Source organism: Cynara cardunculus, assembly GCF_001531365.2.
Source record: "Cynara cardunculus var. scolymus isolate 2C chromosome LG 11, CcrdV1, whole genome shotgun sequence".
NCBI lineage: Eukaryota > Viridiplantae > Streptophyta > Magnoliopsida > Asterales > Asteraceae > Cynara > Cynara cardunculus.
Window position 1 is genome coordinate 19,891,742 of NC_037538.1, and position 22,415 is coordinate 19,914,156.

Sequence of the window (22,415 nt, forward strand, 5' to 3'; positions counted from 1 at the left end):
CTTGGTAAAAAAATTATCAGTCCATCAAACCCGTCCATGATCAGATGTTTTCAGTTCTCCTAGCTTGCTTTGTGAGATTTCCTTTCGACACCTCTCAAAGTATTCAACTTGAATCGAAGCCATGCCACTAGCATCCATAACCATAATTTATATTGATTTATGACTTTAGCTTTCTTGATCGCTTCCTATTCAACCTTTCTTCCAATTGGCGTACTCGAGTTTGTAGGCTTCTATGTTGTCATCATCGAAACTTATCGACTTTGAAGCTTTACCAGAATAAACTATCGACTTTTCTAGTTTCTCTTATCTTCAATCCTCTTATATCCATTCATCCATTTATGTTGAAACCTCAGTATATTCAACAATGACCTAGTTGAAATGAACGACCTTCCTCTTTCTTGAAAACCTCGTTTGCCTCCACTACCTATCATATCATAATACAAAATAAAAATAGTCTCATTTAGTTTAACTATATCAAGGTGATAGTTTACCTTACTTTGCTCTGTGTAACCACTTTCCTTAAATGTTCAATGTGAGAGTGGATTCCGCAAAACCTACTTACAATTGCACTGATTTTCACCCAATGGCTTTGTAATGATTTCTAACTCCAATGTTCGTCCCAAATATGTACTTGACCATTACTTTCCAAAATTGGCATGTCTTTTGTTCATTTCCCGTTACTGCATCTAAAATGTTATTCAACCATGTCGAAACAAGAAGCTTATCTTCTTCAAAGTGGATTTGGCCGCTCCTTATCCTTTCTTGATGCCACGTGCAGGGGGGGTGGGGGGGGGGGGTCTTCATATATAACCATTGTACTAGATGCTACTATGATACACATTTTGTAAAATCCTATATATGGATTGTTTTCTATATCGCTGTTTCAAAATTCACATGTTGAAATGTTTAGGAGTCGAGGTATTAGCAAAACTTCGTTGTTTTTCACTCGCAGACGTCATCAAAGAGTTGGTGGTCATCATCAGATTCACAAAGTAAAGCGACAACAATACTGTGTTTGATGAACTTGTTGACGTATCACCACATACATGCATTGGTTCCATGTATAGAAAGTCTTCAAGGGATCAAATCAGATCAAATAGAGCTACAACAATGGTCACGATTAAAAACACAATCAAATCAATTTATGTGACGATATCGACAATAAGGAAGAAAATGAAAAGCTCGAGAACGAAAGACATCTATACGTACCTATTGGTTCATCGATAAGAATCGACTGAAGTCATGACTCGGTAAATACAAAACATCTCCTCTCAAAACTTCTTGTTGTTCATTAATTAACTAAACATGGTATCAATTCGTGACATGATGAAGTTAGGGTTCCAATTCTCCTTCCTCGTCCTTATTTCTCTCGATTCTGGTGAGCACTTGTGTCGGTCTGTCTGTGAAACCCCGCGAAGTGACTTCAACAGGCGGGAATCCCCTTTTTGAATCCCAAAAATCCACTGTTTTTTAAACCCTAATCCCACCCCACCCACTGTTTTCTCTTTCTTCCTGTATAAATTCCTTCTTTCTTTCTCAAGAAATATTTTGTATATTGATGGCGACAACTATGGCGATCAACGGGAGTCTTGTTGAATCCAAAGAAGAAGAAGGTAAGGACGTTGACAGGGTGATGGATGCTGAGGTTGCTACTGATGATGCGGAACGATGTCGTGTTACCCATACGGAAACGGAACAAGGCGTGGGTGTTGTTGCGCCTTCTCCTTCTACTCTTCCTCTTCCTCTTCATCATCAATCTCCACCCTCGACCTCCGAAACCCAAAAATTAGAACGAAGTAATAATATTTCTTCTGTTACCCATAACGCGGATGAACTGTTGGTTGAAGAGAAAGAACATCAGGAGGCTGTTTTGACAAAAGAGGAACAATCTGGTTTTAATGGTGGACAACAACAAGATTGCGTTTCTGAATCCAACGTAGAGGTGAAGGTGGGTGTTCCCAAGAAGAAAGGCTCGAAACCAGGCCATTACAAGAAAAATAAACCACGTGGTCATCCAAAGCAGGACCTTTCAACAGAAGAAGAGAAGACGCTGATGATGGGTGTTGTGAAGTCTACTGATGATGATACCAAGTGCGCGGAAGAAACAGAAGTTGTTATGGTTGATGGCGGAAATGGACTTGACGTCGAGGTCGAAAAAGACAAGGAGAATGAGAGGTCTACAAGAAGAAATAGGAGTAATGTTAGTTACGTCGATATTTACAAATTCTTAGAAGATTATGAGGATGATGAACGGAAGAAGAAACGTATGCGGAAGAGAACAAAGACTGATGAAGAGGAACAAAAAAATCCTTCAACAAAGAGAGTTACGAAGAAAACAAAGAAGACTGGTGAAGAGGAACACGAAACTTCTTCAACAAAGAGATGTCGGGAAGGGTCCAACTCAGGCAGAAAGTTTAAGTATTATGCTAGGCACTCGGTTCTGGATGAAAATGTAACGTATCCTCTCTCTGACTCCCTTCTTTAAAAAGTATGTTTGATGGCGTCAACCGATAAAGAGTGCATATATATTTGATCTCTTTATTCTTCATCTACTGGCAGGGAAATGAAGTCCAGGTTGAGTCGAACATGTGCCATCAGTGTCAAAGGAATGATAAGGGACGAGTTATTCGGTGCCAGAAATGCACTACAAAGCGTTACTGTGTTCCTTGCATGACAACATGGTATGGGTTTCCATCAAAACTTTTTCTTTCTTTTTAGCGAAGAAATTCCGTTAAATGCCTGTTTTGCAGCTTCAGTCTGATGGCCTTGTAACATCTTTTTTAGCATTTCAAATGTCCCTTTTAACTTCAAAATTGCTAAATTTTTGTTGGTGCAATTGTTGACCATTGTGGGCGAGTTGGTTGGATTTGTTGCAAGCTTTCATAACCTCCTAACTTGATGCTTGATTGTTGAATATTCTCTTAAGCTGATCAGGTAGAAGAATAGTCTCCCCCAAGGGCTGACCTACCGGTTAATCCCTTTTTTCCAATGTTTTATGAGGTCCTAGATTTGATTCCTGCTAGGAGCTGTTATGCCAATAGGCTAGAAGGCTTAAAATTGATCCCTTCAAGTGGAGGAGGCAATTTGCACATAATGTGGACTAGTTCTGGTCTTCCATACTCAGTCACCCATCCATATTGGTTATGTATTAGGATACCCTGTCATCTTCTCATTGGTGCATATGTGCTTGCAACCCTCTATATAGTCTTAAAACTGTATTACCCTCTGCCTGCTACGTTAATAATGATTTTTTGGAACCCGGTCTTCTTTTACAGCCTTTTCATCATATTCTCTTTGTTTACACTGTTCTGTAGGTACCCTAACATGACAGAGGAGATGTTTGCTGAGCGTTGCCCTGTTTGCTGTGACAATTGCAACTGTAAATCTTGTTTGCGTGATGTGCGGCCTAAAGTTGGTTCCTGAAGCTTTTGTTATGGAATTTGTTGCTCCTCTTACTCTTACCTATATATGAATTGCAATACTGAATCTGTTGGTGTTTTTAGGTGAAGGGGATGATTGATTTCCGACCTGATGACGATCAGAAAGTTCGATATTCTATTTATATCCTACATGTTCTTCTTCCATTCTTGAAGCGGCTCAAAGAGGAACACATAAAGGAGAAAGAGGTAGAGGCTAAAATTCAAGGTATTTTCGGTTGTTCATCTTAGGAGTCTTGTATCTACAGAGTACAACTCCAAGTCCACGTTGTAGCTAATCTAAATCAATACTGCCATATATTTGATTCTTTCTGATGATAAAAGGGCTTGAATTCAATAAGTCCATCATTGAGACTCTAGGAACCTCCAATGAAAATTGTTTCATCTGCTTAATTTCTTAACCTGAACTCTCAGTGCTCTTCATTCTAACTTAGTTTCTTTTTGTGATCTTGTAAATGGATGAAATGGACTTAAATCTGTGACCTTGCACTCAGTTCTGAGGAGTTGGTGTCTTGTTGTTAAAACTGTCTTTTAATTGTTTTTTGGGTGGCTTAGGTGCATAGACCTTCTTTAGAAGGATTATGTATCTGTATGGGGTAGTTATTGCAATCCTAACAAAATTGAGCAATATACTGTGATAAATTCTACTTGTTAGTTTCTGTAGCTCAATTATTTTCTCTTGGCTTGATGGTGAGTTGGAATGATAGTGCAAGTTTGTTCATGAAAAGGATGAGTTGACCATATAGGTATCAATCAGTCATAGTTATCTAGGTTTCCTTAAATTTATCTTCTTGGGCAGGATTAACTTTATCGGAGGTACATTTGAAGAAGGCACAGTGCAAACTGGATGAGCGCATGTACTGGTATGTCATTCCAATGATTGTAAAAGTCTTTGAAGATTTTGTTTTGTAGTGAGATCTTTTCTTGATTTTGTCACCTGATGCATGCAGTGACTGCTGTAAAACGTCAATTTTTGACTTGCATAGAAGCTGTCCTCATTGTCATTATGACCTTTGCCTTCAATGTTGCTGGGAATTGCGTGATGGCAACCCTCAGGGAAACAAGGAAGAAGTTATCACTGAATTTATAGATCGAGGTTCTGATTACTTGCATGGGCATGAGAAGGGCCGTTATGTTGTAAAGCGTGCTGCAGATCCTGCACCATGCAAAAAGATAACACATGACTGGAAGTGTTTGGATGATGGTAGAATTCCTTGTCCTCCACAAAGTATGGGTGGTTGTGGTCTTGGAATTTTAGAGTTGATGCGTATAAGGCCATTTGACAAGGTTTCAGCATTGTTGAAGGACGCACAAGAGCTCTTAGAAGTGCACAAAATGGAGGAGGACATGCGAGAGATGCCTGAGAAGTGGTGCACTTGTTCAGATTTTGTCAGGGAAAGCGATGGTGATAAGCAGTTACGCAAAGCTGCTTCTCGTGAAAGTTCCAATGACAATTACTTGTACTGTCCACGTGCTATAGACATTCAACCTGGAGATTTAAAGCATTTCCAGTGGCATTGGTCGAAAGGCGAGCCTGTCATAGTCAGTAATGTTCTTGAAACTACTCTTGGGTTGAGCTGGGAGCCCATGGTTATGTGGCGGGCTTTTCGCCAGATTTCAAATACCAAGCATGACCAGCTCCTGGATGTGGCTGCACTTAATTGTTTAGATTGGTGTGAGGTTGGTTAAGCATGCCTTTCACTCTTTTTTTCTGTTTTTAAGTTAGCTCAGTCTGCCTTCTAGCTCATGGTTAAAAGACTACCAGTTTTCAACTGTTTCAGTTCTTACATGTATTTTTAAACAGTTCTAGTTGACTCCCACAACTTCTCTTTCTCATCGGGTGTAGGAGAATTTTGCTGTACCAATAATCCCTTCGGAGAATAAAAATCACTGTGCCATGTTTTGCGCGACATGGCACGGGACAAAAACTCACCGTCTCATGGGACAAAAAAGGCTTTTTGTGTTCCACCAAATTAGGCGGAACAAGATGGGCCAAGAATGGGATAGAACCGAAAAATTATCAATCTATTCTCATTTGATATAACCGTAATATTGTATTTGGTTAAATGTTCACCATCACCCATCACCACCACGACCACCAACCATCGCCACCACGACCACCTTCGTAATCACCACCTCCACCACCATGGGCTACCACTACCATCACCTCCATATCTACCATTGTTGGTTGCCACCATTGTCGACCATCTCCACGTTCTCTTCCCCAGCTTTGTTATGTCTGTCTATCATACACTACCTTATTTTCTAATTTTTATTGAATTTTATATTACTTATGTGCTATGGTAATTTTGGGATATCTAGAGATTATACAAGCTTGGGCAAATTCTTTTACTTCTCTCAATATAGAACCTTTTTTTCATCTTTTTCTTTTTATCAAACTTATCTAACATTTTTTTAGAAGCTTGTCCAATCTTGTCATGTGTTTTTATTAGATTTTTTTGCCTTAAAGTTAATACCGTTTTGGGGTATATTACACTTCTAATTGACTTTCTCCTGGCATGCAGGTTGATATTAATGTTCACCAATTTTTTAAGTGGTATACGGACGGTCAATATGACTCTGAAGGGTGGCCTCGGATCCTTAAGTTGAAAGACTGGCCTCCATCGAGTTTATTTGAAGAACGCTTACCACGTCATGGTGTTGAATTTATCACTTCCTTACCCTTTAAAGAATACACACATCCGCGTGATGGCTACCTTAATCTTGCTGTGAAGTTTCCTAAAGACTCTTTGAAGCCTGACATGGGTCCTAAAACATATATAGCTTATGGAGTTGCTCAAGAATTGGGACGTGGAGACTCTGTAACTAAACTTCATTGTGACATGTCTGATGCGGTATGCTTCTCTTGTGATGCCAGATTCTTATTGCTTGAAATCTTATGTTCTGATTTAGGCAGAAACAAGATCATCGTTGTTGGATTTCATCTGCTACCATTAGAGTTGTATAATTTGTTTTCTTTTTTCTTCTGCCCACGGAGGTTGCCACTTACAGCTTTTTTTGGAGAAATTGTTTTGCTCATGGCTTCACCATATGTATAAAACAAGAAAGCTAACAGAAACTGATATTGCATTTTTAGTCAATTGAATTGAAGTTGCTTATTTCGCATATGTATTTTGCGAGTCCCATCCCTGTTACTTGAGGATCATAGACGTGCCGAACTGGCATTGGTACAATCTACTCTTAGTTTCTTTAAACCTCTCTCGATCTGTCAACAAAAGCCAACAGCGAAAAAACCAAATTATGCCTTACCTAAAGTTGCCCTTGGTCCCTATGGTATAATCAGTCTGGTTTCACCATCTTTCATATGTTACTAAAAGTGTCCAAGGCAGGAATTGCAGTGCTGCCTGGACCCACCATGGAAATATGAACACAACTTGGAAAAGTAAAATGAAATGGACTAAATTAATTAGTAGTATGTTTACTATTCTAGTTTGAACATCTATTTGTGGTGCTTGTTTTTATATTATTTTACAATATAAAGTGTGTAGCGTTATTTAACGAAGTATAGAACCCTGATCTCTAACATTCTGGCATGTTGAAATAAAATTACCTTCTGAAAATTTAGCTTGCATTGTCACAGATTTTCTTGTGAAGATATTTTTCACATCCAGTGTGTTTTGGTTTTTATGTATTTTCATTTATTAATATATTTTTGGTGATTTGAAGGTGAATGTGCTGACTCATACTGCAACCGTGACCCCAAAGTTGAAAAACCAGAAAGAGATAGATGAACTGAAACAGGATCATGAGGCCCAGGATCAGAGGGAACTTTTTGGACTGGTAAAGGAGGCAAAATTTAATGCTGATAGCATGAAATGTGCTACTGGCAAGCAAGTTGTTGGCTTGAAGAAAAAAAAGGCGGCACTGTGTAACAATGGTGTTGGGTCTAATAGTGGAAGTAACTCCAGAGATTTCGATGTCAAAGAAACAAGCGACTCTTCAGCTGTTTGTTGTTCTAACACCGGAAGTAATCAATCAGATGAGCATGAGTTGAAGGCGGAAAGATGTGAAGGAGCTGAGCATAAAACTTACGAGGATCAAGAGAACAATGGGAATAAAAAGGGTTCTCTGAGAAGAGTTAAGAAACAAAACGTGAATGCAGGAAAGAAAGCGAGGTGCATGGAACCAGATAACACTGTTACTATATGCACTGAAAAAGATGATTGCCCACATATCGAAGAAGTTACCAATGATGAGCAAACAGAAGCTATCGAAGAAGTTGATAATCAGGATGATTCAGGTATTTGTGTCGACTCTGATCTGCAAGAGGGAGGTGCTCTGTGGGACATCTTTCGAAGGGAAGACACTCCTAGATTGGAGGAATATCTTAAAAAACACTTCAGAGAGTTCAGACATATCTTCTGTTGTCCACTGCAGCAGGTATTAACACTCGGGTTAATTTTTCTGTTAGAACTGTTTGCTTGGCTATGTGAAACGAGGAGCATATGCATTATTCGACCTAATCTCGTGGACCTCCTTAGTCCTTACCATGGATGTTTCATTTCTCCAAATTGGGAGAGTTTCAAGCTTTCATTGTCGGTTTGTTTGTGAAGTTAAATACTCTTTCATATGTGGTTTGTCTTTCAGTCTTCTCACATAACAAGTGCTGTCAGTAAAGAAGGCTATGATATTGTATTCTGAGGTTTAGAAGGTAAACATGAGGTGGATGCTGGAGGAGAAAGAATGTTCAATGCTTTGGGTTGTCTGTTAATGCTCAAGTTAAAGTTAGTAGTAGTACACTTTTTTCGAGGGTTTCATTATGCCAACTTCAGCGAACCTAGCTTGGACTTGTCTCAAATTGCAAAACCATCATATCTATTCAGGATAGAAAATAATTATTAATTACAATCCTCGTTTGTTGTTCATTACAATTCATATATGGTGAATCCTCTCATGTTTCATACTTGAAGTCAATATATTGTAATTGAAAGTGATCTAATTTGTGGACGTCAAGAAGAAACCCTTTCTTGTTTTTGAAGTGTCTCCTCTCACTCACTCCTTTGTTTTGCATCTATATATTACACCAAAAGAAATCCTTTCTTATTTTTTAGTTGTATGAACTATGATGCATGTCCTTGACTTGGAGATTAGAAAAGGATGGCATACATTCGATAATGAATGCACTAGATCTAAGCAGTTATACAACTAGCTTTAAATCTTAGTTATGAACTAAAAATACTCATGAGTTCCATGTTCTTTTAAATTGCTATCAAATGCTATAACAAATGTGCATTAGTTTGTTTCTCTGAAGTGATATCAGTTATGTGATAACTAATAACTAAGTTTCAACTTCCAATCAATATTTCACAATTTTTAAATTGGGTTTCTCGTAGCCACTTTGTAATCATTTTCTCTCAATATCGTACACAATGATAGTTCTTATGCTACCAATAAGGATAATCCGTGAGGAGTTGCTGGTTTGAATCATATAAATTTTTGCAAAATGGAAATGAAGGTTGTGCTTATAAAGACTTCTCTTCCCAAACTTTTGCAAAGGTCAGTGTAGGTGCATCGACCTTGGCCATTTGTTCTTTTATGACATGGCAATCACAAAATTTGAAAATCATATGTTGGTTAATAGAAGAATAAAGCCATTAATCAAGTTACTTTTGGAGGTGAAATCATAGTTCTTTAATAGAGATTCTTATATGTTAGAAATAGTAGTTTCTTAAAATTGTTCCATTGTATTTTCTTGCTCCAGGTTATCCACCCAATCCATGACCAAACATTTTACTTAACTATGGAGCATAAAAGGAAGCTCAAAGAAGAGTTTGGTTAGTATACATTTATGCAATGTGGTTATGAACTTCTAGTGATATATTTGTGAATGTGCTCATTCTTTTGGTTGTCATCAGGGATTGAACCATGGACTTTTGTCCAAAAGCTTGGAGATGCTGTCTTTATACCTGCCGGTTGTGCCCATCAAGTTAGAAATTTGAAGGTTAATAACTTACTACTGGTTTTCAGATTTTATTCACTCTATGAGGTTGCTTAATTTGAGATCAATTGGGGTCAAGATTTGGTGTCATGGAGATTACTTGCAAACGTGCTAAGCTGTATACTTGCAACCTTCTAAATCTAACCAAACTGAAACAATATATTCCAATAGGAAGTAGGGTCCTGAGGGGAGGGCGAGATGTATGCAGACCTGACCTCTACCTCAAGGAGTAGAATGGTTGAATCTGTGAAGACCTCCAACTTGTGCTAAAGTGTGAGCAAACATGAAGAAGGGACAAGGACTAGCACATGGCGAACGTAGGATGAGAAAAATAAGTAAGAAAAAGTTACGAGTAGGTACATTGAAAACATACAAAAAGTAAAGTAATCAATAACACATTAAGAGCACACGCAAAACAAGGCAAAAACGCCACTAGCATAAATTGCCAGTATTCTACCCCAACCTCTCCTACTCCCTACTGTCCAATCATGCAAACTACAAGTCCTCACCTCTAGTGTGCCACCTAATCCTCCACCTCCAAGTACTCTTATTAGAGGTCATGTCCCTGGAAATGCCTAAGAGCTACCCTGCCCATCCTCAGTTGCTCATTCCACATCTTTCTCTTCCTCCTCATCCCTTGACTGTCACTTTTTCTACCCTCCTCATTGGTGCCATCATCGGTAGCATACAAACGTTATTTTTGTGAGATACATTTCCCCTTGTATACTTGCAAACTATTTTGAGACCTATTATCATGGCAAAAGTTGTCACCTCCCTTGGTCTATGAAATTACATGTTTTTTTTGTCTTTGACTTCACTTCAAGGCTTTCTAGTGTCATTTAAAATATGGGTAGATTGGACTTCTATATGCAATTTCAGGATGTATTTATGTTGCAAGATGATGAAGTGTACTTTTCCATAAAATGTTAGACTTGATGGCATGTTTGCATGCATAGGAGATAGAAATGGTATTTAGTTAGGGTTTTATCAGGTTTACATGCTAACCAATAAATATAATGGTAATGCCTATTGCTTTCATTTGTTACAACTTCATTGGCAGCCTAGGAGTAGTTTCTGGCATCGATTCATTAGCTATTGATGATTCATTCTAGTTGCCTAAAGGGGGGGTAAATTGACTTTTCTCATATTGGGTTCTTCAATCATTTTTTCCCCAACTTGGAAGGATTCTTTTTAATATTTTTCTACTGTATCAATAGAACATGAAACTAGTAATTCAGATAAGTATATCAAAATAACATTTTTTCGATTATGTCTACATAATCCGGAAAATATTTTTATTTTATGTATTTATTTAAGGGTAAATTGCATGAAAAAGTAACGTACTTTAACTTGATTCCTATTTTGGGTAACGTACTTTCAAAACTTTCATTTTGGTACCTATTGATAGAGCAAATTACATGAAAAAGTAACGTACTTTAACTTGATTCCTATTTTGGGTAACGTACTTTCAAAACTTTCATTTTGGTACCTAAATGTAAAGTTTTAAACATTTAAGTACCTGGGTAACCCGGAAAGACTAATTTTAGACTAAAAAAAAAAGACTAATTTTAGATTTTAAAAAATCCACGTCACTGACCACGTCAGCAAATAATACCGAGTTGGATACCACATCACTCGCCACATTAACATGATAATCGGTTAATACTTCAACCAGTTACCCGGGTACTTAAATGTTTAAAACTTTACATCTTAGGTACCAAAATGAAAGTTTTGAAAGTACGTTACCCAAAATAGGAATCAAGTTAAAGTACGTTACTTTTTCATGCAATTTGCTCTATCAATAGGTACCAAAATGAAAGTTTTGAAAGTACGTTACCCAAAATAGGAATCAAGTTAAAGTACGTTACTTTTTCATGCAATTTGCCCTTTATTTAAACATCTACTTTTGTTCAACTGTCTGCTTAACCCCCCTTAAGCAATTAAGCACTGAAAGGTCACTCGACCACTCAGGTTTGCTTACCACATTTTAAAGATTGACAATAGACAAATTGCTTACAAACTATATTCTATACATTAAAACTGAACTACTTAATGTGTTCACTTAAAAATCACCTTAATTCCCACTTAAATCAATTTATTGTTAGGCATTCACCCATCTCTGCGTAGCGTTTTTTAGGACACTGGTCGCAAAGGAGTAATCTTACCAACTCCAAAGCTTGCTTGCGGTAGATTAAAAAGCGTGGTAAGAATGTAAGATACAAACATTCATTCAAGCAGGTGAACAAAAGATTTATCAGGTCGAAAAACGAGCGAGGCAGGTGACATAAGATTTTATCACTTCATAATCCTCGTACCTAATTAATATGACCCCTTAAGCGAGTTTGTCTATTACTTTGTTACTCAATGAAAGTTTATGGCCAAACAAGACTATAACTGCCAACAAAGCTTTATGTTATGTAAGTATGGAAAGCTATCTGGAATAGCAAGAGAAATAGTTAGAAATCAACAAGAATATTAGGATCGGTTTCGACTTCCAATAATAGAAACCATGAGATGGTTGTCATGTAAGAGTTGCAAAACCACATCGCACAACTTCTGACGTACCAACCATGCAGGTACCTTCACAAAATTAGATGGAGAAGATTCTGGGGAATCTTGATGGTCTTAAATAAAGCCACAAGTACATTTATAAGGGAGCATTATTATAATTCTTTTATGAAGGTTATAAAATAAATTAACCTTATGTCGTCATGCAAATCTACTTGTGGTGGTGTTAGTAGAACTGTGTTTCTTCCTTTTTTTTGAGAGGAAAAATCCAAGCAATATATTAAAGAAAAACAACAAAACAGAGATCCAGGCGAAAGCCTAACTAAAGAAAAAGAAATACAGGGAAACAACAAACCAAGCCATAAGGATCCAAAACAGGCTCAAGGAAACAGAACAAAACAAACTATAGAACAAAAACCAAACGAATCAACACAGGAAAAAGCACCAGAACCTGAGCACACCAACCAAGACCATAAACCAATCACACCCCAACATTGAGGAAGGAAGCCTTACACCTTCTATGTCTCCAAGCCAATATGAGAAGCACAACATTTTTAATATCCTTGAACAACTCTCTAATCGAGCGATGACGGTTATCAAATAATCTCTTATTCCTCTCCTGCCATATATAGTAAATAGAAGCCGAAAAGGACAGCTTTTGACAAAGAGTCCAAGCCGAGCATCTACCAGCCAAACATCGATTAAGGATATCATCCCGAACCTTCGAGAAATCAGACAAGCCCACTTCCCTTTTAAACCATCCGCCAAACTGCCTTAGTATACGAGCATTGAAAAAATAGGTGATGATGAGAATCAATGCAGCCTTGCCAAAACAAGCATTTCATATCTGGAGGATCGTGTTTCCAATTAAGGATACGATCTTGGGTGGGTAGCCGACAATAAAATGCAAGCCAAACACAAAAAAAGCATGTTTTGGAATATACGCTTTGTTCCAAACAATTTTGTGCCATAAAACTCTTTGATACGAATTCTCCGTAGATCTCCAAGCTTGACGAACTATTAAACTCAATAGGCTCACTATGGTTTTGCAACCAGTAGACCCGATCCGAAACCTCCTTCTACATGGCTGGGATTGAGCAATTCGCTAATAGAGGAATCTTTTGGATCCAAGCATTCGGCCAAAAGCCTCCAATTGCATCCACCACATCTCTAACCATGGAGTTCACATTGAACCCATCAGTATGAATAAGACGATAAGAAAGGAGAACCGATAAATGGCCAATAGATAACCATTTGTCCTCCCAAGCATGAGTAGATAGACCATTACCAATTTGAACTAAGAAGTAAGGTCTAACCTGATCTCTCATGTCCAATAACTTACGAAAGATCCACGACCAACATTCTTTCTTCCGAATTGTCCAGAAGTTATCATTTTGTATATAATGGAGATGGATCCATTGAAACCATAAAGATTGCCTCCTACGTAGTAACTCCCAAACGTGCTTAGCCATCAAACATCGGTTCCACAAAGCTAGTCTGCGAACACCAAGACCTCCACATATCAGAGGTTTGCAAACATCCTCCCATGCTATACGATATTTGCCTCTTGAGCTTTCACCTTTAGACCATAAGAAATCATGAAAAAGTCTTTCAAGTTCATGAATAACTCCCCACGAGATAATGAAGACCGCCATCCAATATAATTGTAAAGCCTGCAAAACTGAATTAACAAGTTGTCTCATACCGCCATACGAGAGGAACTTGGATTTCCAATTATGAATTCTTTCTTTTACCTTCTCAACAAGCCACTAAAAATCCACAACTTTAAGTCTAACTTGAGAAAGAGGAACACCCAAATTTTTGATTGGGAACACACCGGCACGGAATGGAAGGCAGTTCAAGATAGCTTGCTTCTTATCATGAGATACATTACCAAAGAAAACCTCACTCTTCTCAAGGCTAGGAGAGAGACTAGATCTGGTTTAAAGATTTGAAGAGCTTTCTTTAACACCTCTACCGAATAGACATCACCTCTTGTGAAAACAAAGAGGTCATCAGCAAAACAAAGATGAGTGATTTGAAGATCCCCACACCCATTATGATAACCAAACGAATGAGCCTCCATAATACACAATCGAAATATCATGGAGAAGCCTTCCATAACAATCATAAACAAGTAGGGTGAAATAGGTTCACCCTAACGAATGCCCCTTTTTCCTTTAAAAAACTCTGAGTCACCATTAATTGCGAAAGAAAAAGAGGGATAGTAAGCATCTTATGAATCCAATTAAGCATAATAGGGTGAAAACCAAACCCTTACAACATATTCAATAAATATTGCCAATTCACCATATCATACACTTTTCGATTATCTATTTTAAAAGCACATCTTGGTGGTCTCACCTCTCTTTGGTACCCCGCAACCAACTCATGGGCCATCAGGATGTTATCCGAGGTACATCTTCCCGGAATAAAAGCCGATTGAGATGAGCTAATCAAAGGGTCCAAAGAACCTTTCATTCGATCGCAAATGATCTTACTAATACATTTATACAAGACTGAACAACATGCGATAGGTCTGAAATTGGTAACAATTAGAAGCATGGGGTTCTTTGGAATAAGGCACACCATTGTGTGGTTCAACTCCTTTTCAAGATGGCCATTATAGAAAAAATTGTGAATGACCATCACCACATCCTTCCCGATAATGCTCCAAGTTGCCTAATAAAATTTAGTCGAAAAACCATCCGAACCCGGGGACTTATCATTACCTATTTGGAACAAGGCCTTCCGAATATCCACGTTAGTAATGGGCCGAATCATATGGAGAGTCTTTGAAAGAGAGTTTTTTCACAAACATCTCCGCAGGCATCACTAGATCCACCATCACGTCACTCACACCAAGGATGGATTGAAAATAGTCGATAAGAACTTTGGCAACATCATCATCATAAGCAAAGTTACCTTGAATATCACAAACTACATGTATTTGATTAGTGTTCCATCTTTCCTGAACAAAATGATGGAAATTTTTTGTATTTCCACCCCCTTCATTTAACCAATTTACCTTCGCTCTTTGTCTAAGAATCATCTCCTCCAAACGAGATCGCTGATATGCCAGAAGGATACTAGAAGGATCTAAATCACATGCACATTGAATCACATCCAATTCAATCTTTGGAGCAACTCTCTTTTCAATATTTCCCATCGAGACTCGTAGCTTCCTTAACGGAGATTTCAGCCCCTTTAACCGACTCAATACTTTATACGTAAACGAACCATGCACAGGTTTCATCCAACCTTCTTGCACCACCGCTGCATCTTGAAAAAGATGGGTGAAATCCGAGTTAGCAAGCAATCGGTCCAATTTCCTCATAATTCCGCCATCCCCACTCCGCTTTTGACACCCTGTAAATTGCAATCCCGAATAGCATATATCAAAAACTTCCACATCTTCCACACACATGAAATCCGCCATGTTCTTATTCCTTCGGGAGGAACCCCCAAAACCATCATGTGGAAAAAGCCTGGCATTGAAATCCCCCATAATAACCCACGGTTTATCCCTCAAAAGGACTTTAACCTTTCGAAAGCCCGACCATAGGTCTCTACGACATATCATTATTTGCACCATAAACCAACGAGATGAAGATAGGATCAACTTCCCCTCTAATACGAGCTTCATATTGCATGAATTGATTATGAGCCTCTATCACCAGCATATCTAAACATCGAGTATCCCAACCACAAATAAGACGAGTTCCATGAGGGGAGAATCTGCTATTAGAAGCCCATTCCCACCTACCAACCACCTTTTGACACGTAGTGCTCGAAACATAGATATGCACATGCGTTTCAATTAACAAAATAAGAGAGAGACCATGAACATGAATCAATTGTTTTACCTCACGCTGCTTTATCGGGGAGTTCAAACCTCGAATATTCCATGAAGCTAGTTTTAACATGATTCACTTAGAGGCGAGCCCGATTGGTCCAAACTTCTCCCAACAATAAAATCTTTACAACAAGATTCTTCCATTCCCGATTGATTCTCCTTTTTCACATCAACACTAGTCTCACCGCCCACTAAAGGTGCAAACCGGTTTCCAAGAACCGAGGCTTCCTCGATTTATCGTAGGTATGGAACGAGCGAACAACCGAGGCCATAAATTCTAGAGCAAGTGTTGTTGCGGAAGAAGCGTCGTCCTTAGGCATAGAATGACTTTCTTCAGTAGAATTAGAAACTTCCGGGCTTTCGCCCATTGTCCAAGATTCCCCACTGTTGTCCCCCAAACCCCGTCAACTTTGGGATTCACATGTCTTGGATTAAAACTGTTCGGTTTTCCAATGTTGGAATCATTTGGTCCTGCTTGGGACACAGTCTCATTACCCTTTTGAGTACCTTCCCTTTCCACCATAATTGGCTTAGTGACCACCTTGTTATGAACTTCTTCTTGTGAGCCAACTTTCGGCTTCCATTGGCGTTTTCCAACCTGAATAAAGCCCTCACCATTATGTGGGTCATCTTGTCCTTTTCCTTTTGCATGGCCGTACTTGCCATTTTCGCTTTAAGGTCTTGTGTCCAAAAACGCAGCAATAGGTGCATTGGGACGACTCCCATAAGTACTCCACCCGAATGTTAACTATCTCATTCTTACCTCCCTTTAAGTTTGGAACAATAACTTCCAACTCCTTTTTTAGAGCACCAACTGCCCAGACCTCAACTAACACTTTAGCAAACCCCGGTCTACCCCACAACTTTTCACACATCTCAGCCGTGCAAGTATCCTTTTGTTTGGGTACACCTAATGCACTTGAGATTCGACTAACTCCTTCCCGGTTGAAAGCAACAAGAGGAATGTTGTGAAGCTTTACCCACAAGGGGCAAGACTTATGTTCCGGTTTATGTAATCCCTTGGTTGGATCCCAAGGAAAGGCAAACAAAGGGACACCCCGAATCATTATAGGCTCTTGTTCTATCACCTGAGTACACCCACCTTCATCATTAAAACGAAAAAAGAAGATTCCATTCGCATTCATCATAGCATCATGGTACCCGTATTTACTCCAAGCCAATTTAACAATTCTTTGAACCACCGGGAAGGGGATACGGGCTCCCAAAAAATATCCAAAAAGAGTCGTGTGGTAAGATTTGCTTACCTCTTTAGCTAATTCAATTGGAATTGGCACGCACGTTTGGATTTTATCAACAAGAGGGGAGAATTGCAAATCATTCACTTTCAAACCGCCAACAACTGATGCGAAGTTCTAATCACGATTCAGAATCTGCACAGTCCCATTTTGAGGGCCATTAGAAGCTGCAATATTGCTGTTGGTCGTTAATCTTTCAAAAACTGACACCTGAGTACACCCAGCTCTCCAACCCTAGCCGTATCATTCGGAGCACCATCCTTTTTAGACTTATCCACACCGGCGCCCCCATCACCTACTGCCGAACCCAAGCTCCCTTCCATGCAGCAGCTAGGTTGCGGAACCCAAACAGCAACAATGGTGGAGCAATACCGATGCCAAACAGCCAACACAACACCCCAACCGTAGATGCCGTCGACCAGTTCTGGAACTCGCAACCAGATCTGATTCAACCACAACCGTGAAAAAACCAAAACTTGATGATCAAGGAACCCTAAAACGAATTCCTATGACCAGATCTGAGTACAAACAGCCCAGAAATCGCATCAACAGATCTGAACTTGAACACAACAACCGCCAAAAGGAATGAAAACCAACGCAAACCCTAGAATAAATCCCAACCCCACAGATCTAATTGTGTTTCTTCTTTAGGCCCTTTTATTGTAGGAATCGTGTATGCCCAAGTATGGATATGAGGGGAAATGCAGAAAGGGACAGAGAGATTTGGAGAGGTTATGTGTGGGCGTATAGTAAGTTGACTTTATAGTAGGGAACCTGATATATACTGAAAACTGTTTTCTCTAGAGTGCTATCATCTTATTGAACTCATCTCTGAATCTTTTGTGTTCCCTGTTCTATTAAGAGCATAAATAAGTTCTGTTGAATGTGTTACTGCAGTCATGTATTAAAGTCGCATTGGACTTTGTTTCTCCTGAAAATGTTGGTGAATGCATCCGGTTGACAGAAGATTTCCGTGTTCTTCCCCAAAGTCATAGGGCAAAGGAAGATAAGTTGGAGGTAAACAATCTGTTTTGTATATCTTGTGATATTAGATTTTTCATCAAGCACCAGTTCTAAAATTCCAGTTTTTTCTAGTTCATGCTCTATGTAGTCTATTTTGATCCAGCTGAGGAATGAGGATATCGCCTTCAATCTGATAATTGTTCTATGAATAAGACCTGAATACGCTGTTGTCATAGTCTCTGCAATTATTGTTACTTGTTTCTTCCCTTCTTCAAAGTAAGAGTCAAAATATCCCCATTGTTTTAGAAAAGAATTTTATGAAGCTTCCAAATAAAACTGAAACTAAATAAGGTTCCCAAACTACCATCAAGGGTCCCACCCGACATTTATTTTTAAGGCTCAATAATTCTAATGTTGGAATCAAGTAATTTTTTTGCTTCTATGCCTCCATACCTTTGTTGGGGAAATCTGATAATATCATCTTGTTTTGCATCCTTTTCTTGTAAAAAAAATGCGTTTGTGACTTCATTGTATGCATGACATCATTTGGTCTAAAGATCTTGATTGATTTGCTGTACATTATAATGGTGCAATTGCTTTATGCTGCTAATTGACAGGTGAAGAAAATGGCACTTTATGCAGTGGAGGCAGCTATTGAGGACTTGAAACATTTGACTCTCAAGTAAGTGAAAAGCCTTTCATATGCATCTTGCTTTGTTTATACCATTTTAGACTTGTATTTACTAAATTTAGTTAGTTACATGTCATTTAGTTGGTGGCAGATTCCTTTTGATCAAGTATAACTGTAATAGGCGGTTAGCATTCTGCTCCTTCATTTTTAATACACAGATTTTTCTCCTCCAATATACTCTCTATAAATCTCTATTTTCTCAATTCATCTTATGACTTGTAATATAGTATTAGAGCTGATTGATGGTTCTGCTTTTGTTCATCTCAAAATGATCTGCAATTAAATTGCTGTTTCATTTGCTATTTCTTCATTTGTTTTCATTTCATTTTTGTTTGTGGTCAGAATATTTATGAGACGCAAGCTTGGATTTGTCAAATTCGATTAATAATCCGTTCTTCCTTCATGAAAGATAGTCTGTTGCTCATTCTAGTGTCTCAAGTAGGACCATGATGATTGCGTTGGTAAAAACAAATTAGGCTTTGTTTATGGATCGATCATGAAATCAGACATGTGTGACATGATTAGACTGAATTCATGGCTCCGAACGATAATATCATGATATCTTGGATACTTAATTTGGTTTGAGAGGATGCATGAGCAAGTATTATTTTTGTTGATACTGCTCTTGATATTTGGGCTGATCTTAGGGACAAATTTTAATAGATCAATGGTCCAAGGATTTTTTAGGTAAGGCGTGATTTGATAATTCTTTCACAAGATGAAGACACGATTAGTGTGTATTTCAGTAAGCCGAGATCACTTTGTGAAGATTTATTCAATTGTAGCACATTGCCGGACCATGCGATAAGTGTGAGTTTGGTGGAGTCTAGGTTTTAAAAGGCGAAATCGGGCCTTGAGGCGTTTTCCCTTGACGAGGCGAGGCGTTAGGCTCGAGACAGTTCGAGGCGTAAGCCCCGATGCAAAAATATATACACCAAATGATGCAAAAATATATATTACACAAATATAATATACATTTATATGAAATATATATCATACTAGATTACTAAAATAATCTACATACACGTTTCAATCATGAAATATATATATATAACAAAGAAAAAGATATTGGTCTATTAATAATGTGTGTATATATATGTGTGTGTGTATGTATGTATTAATATGCTCATAGCCAAGTGGGAGTGGGATTGTGACATTGACATACGAAAGATTTGAAGGGACCTTTAGAGATCAAATATAAAAGAAGTGTAGCAAGTAGGGCTTGGGAGAACTAGAAGAAGAAAATGCAAAGAAGCTTTTCGTTTAATGTACAGGGATGTAATACATTTGATGCAACATAGAATACTATGCATAACCAAACCAACAATTATCACATATAGCTTGTCGGTACATAACTTCGAAGCTTTTTGTTTAAGGTACAGCCGTACAGGGATGTAATACGATCCCTAATCAAGGATCGTAAAGTTTGTTTATCTAATTCCATGGTTTTCAAAATCGTTTGAGGCGTACGCCTCGAGGCGAGGCGGCCCAAAACCGCTCTTGAGGCGGCACCTCATGGTCCCTGGACGAGGCTTAAGCCTCAAATGGTAAGCCGGTGCCTTGAGGCTTTGAGGCATCAGGCGTTTCAGAGGCTCACGCTCTCCAAACAACATTTTTTTTCTTCTTCATTTCTTACTTTTTCTTCTCTCAAGAAGATTTTCTTCTAAAAGGCTAACCCAAAAAGCAAGTTCTTTTTAGTTTGTGTCCATATTTTTAGTTTATGTATAATGTATTATATTATATTGCATTTTTTCAGTCAAGTATATATGTTCCATATCATGTATAATGTATTTTCTATATGTGTGTTTTTTTGTATTATCTTTATTTTTTGTTTTCTATATTATTTTCAGTTTTCTGTATTATTTTTCTGTTTTCTGTGGATGTGGAAGATGAGAGTGATAGTGATTATGGATACGATTGTGGAGCTATACAACTTGATCATGCTATGGGGAACTATAAGTTGTAGATTGATATGTTTTTAGACGTATAACTAGTATTTTATGAATCTATGACGTTTAAAGTTTGGTATGGAATTATGTTTTGCTTACTATTAATATATGAATATAATTTGTTTTATGCCTTGAGGCTTACACCTCAGGGCGTGGAAGGAAAACGCCTCGAGTCCCGATTCTGCTTTTTAGAACCTTGTCTAATCCTAAGGGAGATGTTATCGATGGTCCTTTCCTTCACAATATCATATGCTGGGTATTCGACTTCTCGACTCACCATCACTCATCCTGACATTGCTTTTCCTGTACAAATATTGACGAGCCAATTCATGAGTAATCCACATGTTCCTCATATGCAAGCTGCACTTCTACTTTATTACCTTAAAAATCTTGAGTGGTTGAATATACTTGAAGAAATGATGAATCGAGTTGTGCCATAAGACGAACTGATGTTTGTATGTTCTTTTATCTGCTCATTTACAAGAAAACTGAAACTGCATTATTTTTGGCTATGTTTATCATGATCTATTGTGTTGCCCACTTGTAAAACGGTTCTGTTATAATGAGAATGCGGTAATACCCAAAACAAACGTTACATATGTTTCGTGTGGATGGGTTCGACTAACAGTTGGTTTTGCCATTTCAGGAAGAAAACCAAATCTAAGCAATAGGAGTCTGCAACTCACAAGGGAGTGGCTGTGTCATAGTTATGATATGATCAGATTTTGTTGTAAACCCAGTGAGTTTCCACAAAACTCGTTCAAACTGTAACATTTGTTTATTGATCGATCATGTAACAGTTTTGTTTTTTTGAGCATGAGATATGGGAAATGCAAGTTTTGTGGAGTCAGATCTTGTGTTTTGGCAACTGGTTTGATGATGCGGCCTAATGATATCAGGGCTTTCTGCCTCCGAGTTCATTTGTGTATATGCATATTACTGTATTTACTAAAAAAAGGTGATGGTATTGGTGGGTATTTAGCATTTGAACATGTGCAGGGGAAATGATAAAAAACCTAACGTCCTATTACAATGTATTAATAAGTAAAATATTTGTATATTTGGAAATACAAAATAAGATAAAATTAAATCAATTTGTATGGAACATTTTCCTTGTATTAGATTCTTCCTTACAAAATGTATGAAAACAATTAAATAAAAAAGTAAAAGGAATATTTTAATGGAAATAGGATCTACAAAAGTAAATTGTGCGTAAGTACAATTTATTAAAGTTTCATGTTTGAATTTGTGTAATTAGCCGTATATAAACATAATCAAATAGAGGATAAATATCTCATTTTAAATATAAAAAATCTAAAATATAATTAAGATAAGTATTAAGTTCTAACAAAATACTTAATTATTATCTTTATAGAAAATTATATTATTAAACCAAAAAGGAAAAAAATGAATTAAAAAAATATATAAAAAATGAGAAATTTTAAATAATTAGTTTGATATGAAATCAATATTTTTTTTTCAATTTCTTATGATGTTTTCATATTCATATATTATTCAAAAATAAAATCATTACCATTTTCTAAAAATCATATAAAACAGTATTATAACATCGACTGAAATAAAAAAAATAAAATACAAAAATCAAAATGTATCTTGCTACATTGTGCAAATATTTTTCTAGTTTTATAAAAATATAATTATTACATTTATTAATAATAATGAGAGATTTTTCTTTTTTATCTCATAATCAAAGATAGAACAAGGAGGAGGTATTTTGTCAATTAATTAATCCGATTATTTTCAATGATTTTATTTGATAGTTAAGACACATTACC

At 37.5% G+C, this 22,415-nt stretch overlaps 1 protein-coding gene across 2 annotated transcripts; it reads left to right on the forward strand.

Annotated features, from left to right (window-relative positions):
* The first annotated feature begins 1,256 nt into the window (after nucleotides 1-1,256).
* Nucleotides 1,257-21,469, forward strand: LOC112520797 (lysine-specific demethylase JMJ25-like). 2 transcript variants are annotated; one of them, XM_025129372.1, is made up of 14 exons: nucleotides 1,257-1,613; nucleotides 1,848-2,452; nucleotides 2,560-2,681; nucleotides 3,315-3,411; nucleotides 3,504-3,645; nucleotides 4,237-4,300; nucleotides 4,388-5,117; nucleotides 5,963-6,292; nucleotides 7,125-7,838; nucleotides 9,160-9,232; nucleotides 9,314-9,399; nucleotides 17,914-18,033; nucleotides 18,597-18,661; nucleotides 21,266-21,469. In XM_025129372.1, the coding sequence occupies exons 1-14, from the start codon at nucleotides 1,559-1,561 to the stop codon at nucleotides 21,288-21,290; spliced, it is 3,228 nt and encodes a 1,075-aa protein (XP_024985140.1). In that variant the 5' UTR covers nucleotides 1,257-1,558; the 3' UTR covers nucleotides 21,291-21,469. The 2 variants fall into 2 exon arrangements, with proteins under 2 accessions (XP_024985140.1, XP_024985139.1); XM_025129371.1 differs by having other exon boundaries at nucleotides 1,257-2,452.
* Nucleotides 21,470-22,415: the final 946 nt, after the last annotated feature.

What these genes read in the sequence shown, in the direction of transcription:
- LOC112520797 (XM_025129371.1), top strand. Translation starts at nt 1,559, where the DNA reads ATGGCGACAACTATGGCGATCAACGGGAGTCTTGTTGAATCCAAAGAA. An exon ending in ATTGTTTAGATTGGTGTGAG is followed by an intron (nt 5,118 to 5,962) that starts GTTGGTTAAGCA and finishes CCTGGCATGCAG; the next exon opens with GTTGATATTAATGTTCACCA. An exon ending in TCTGTTGTCCACTGCAGCAG is followed by an intron (nt 7,839 to 9,159) that starts GTATTAACACTC and finishes TTCTTGCTCCAG; the next exon opens with GTTATCCACCCAATCCATGA.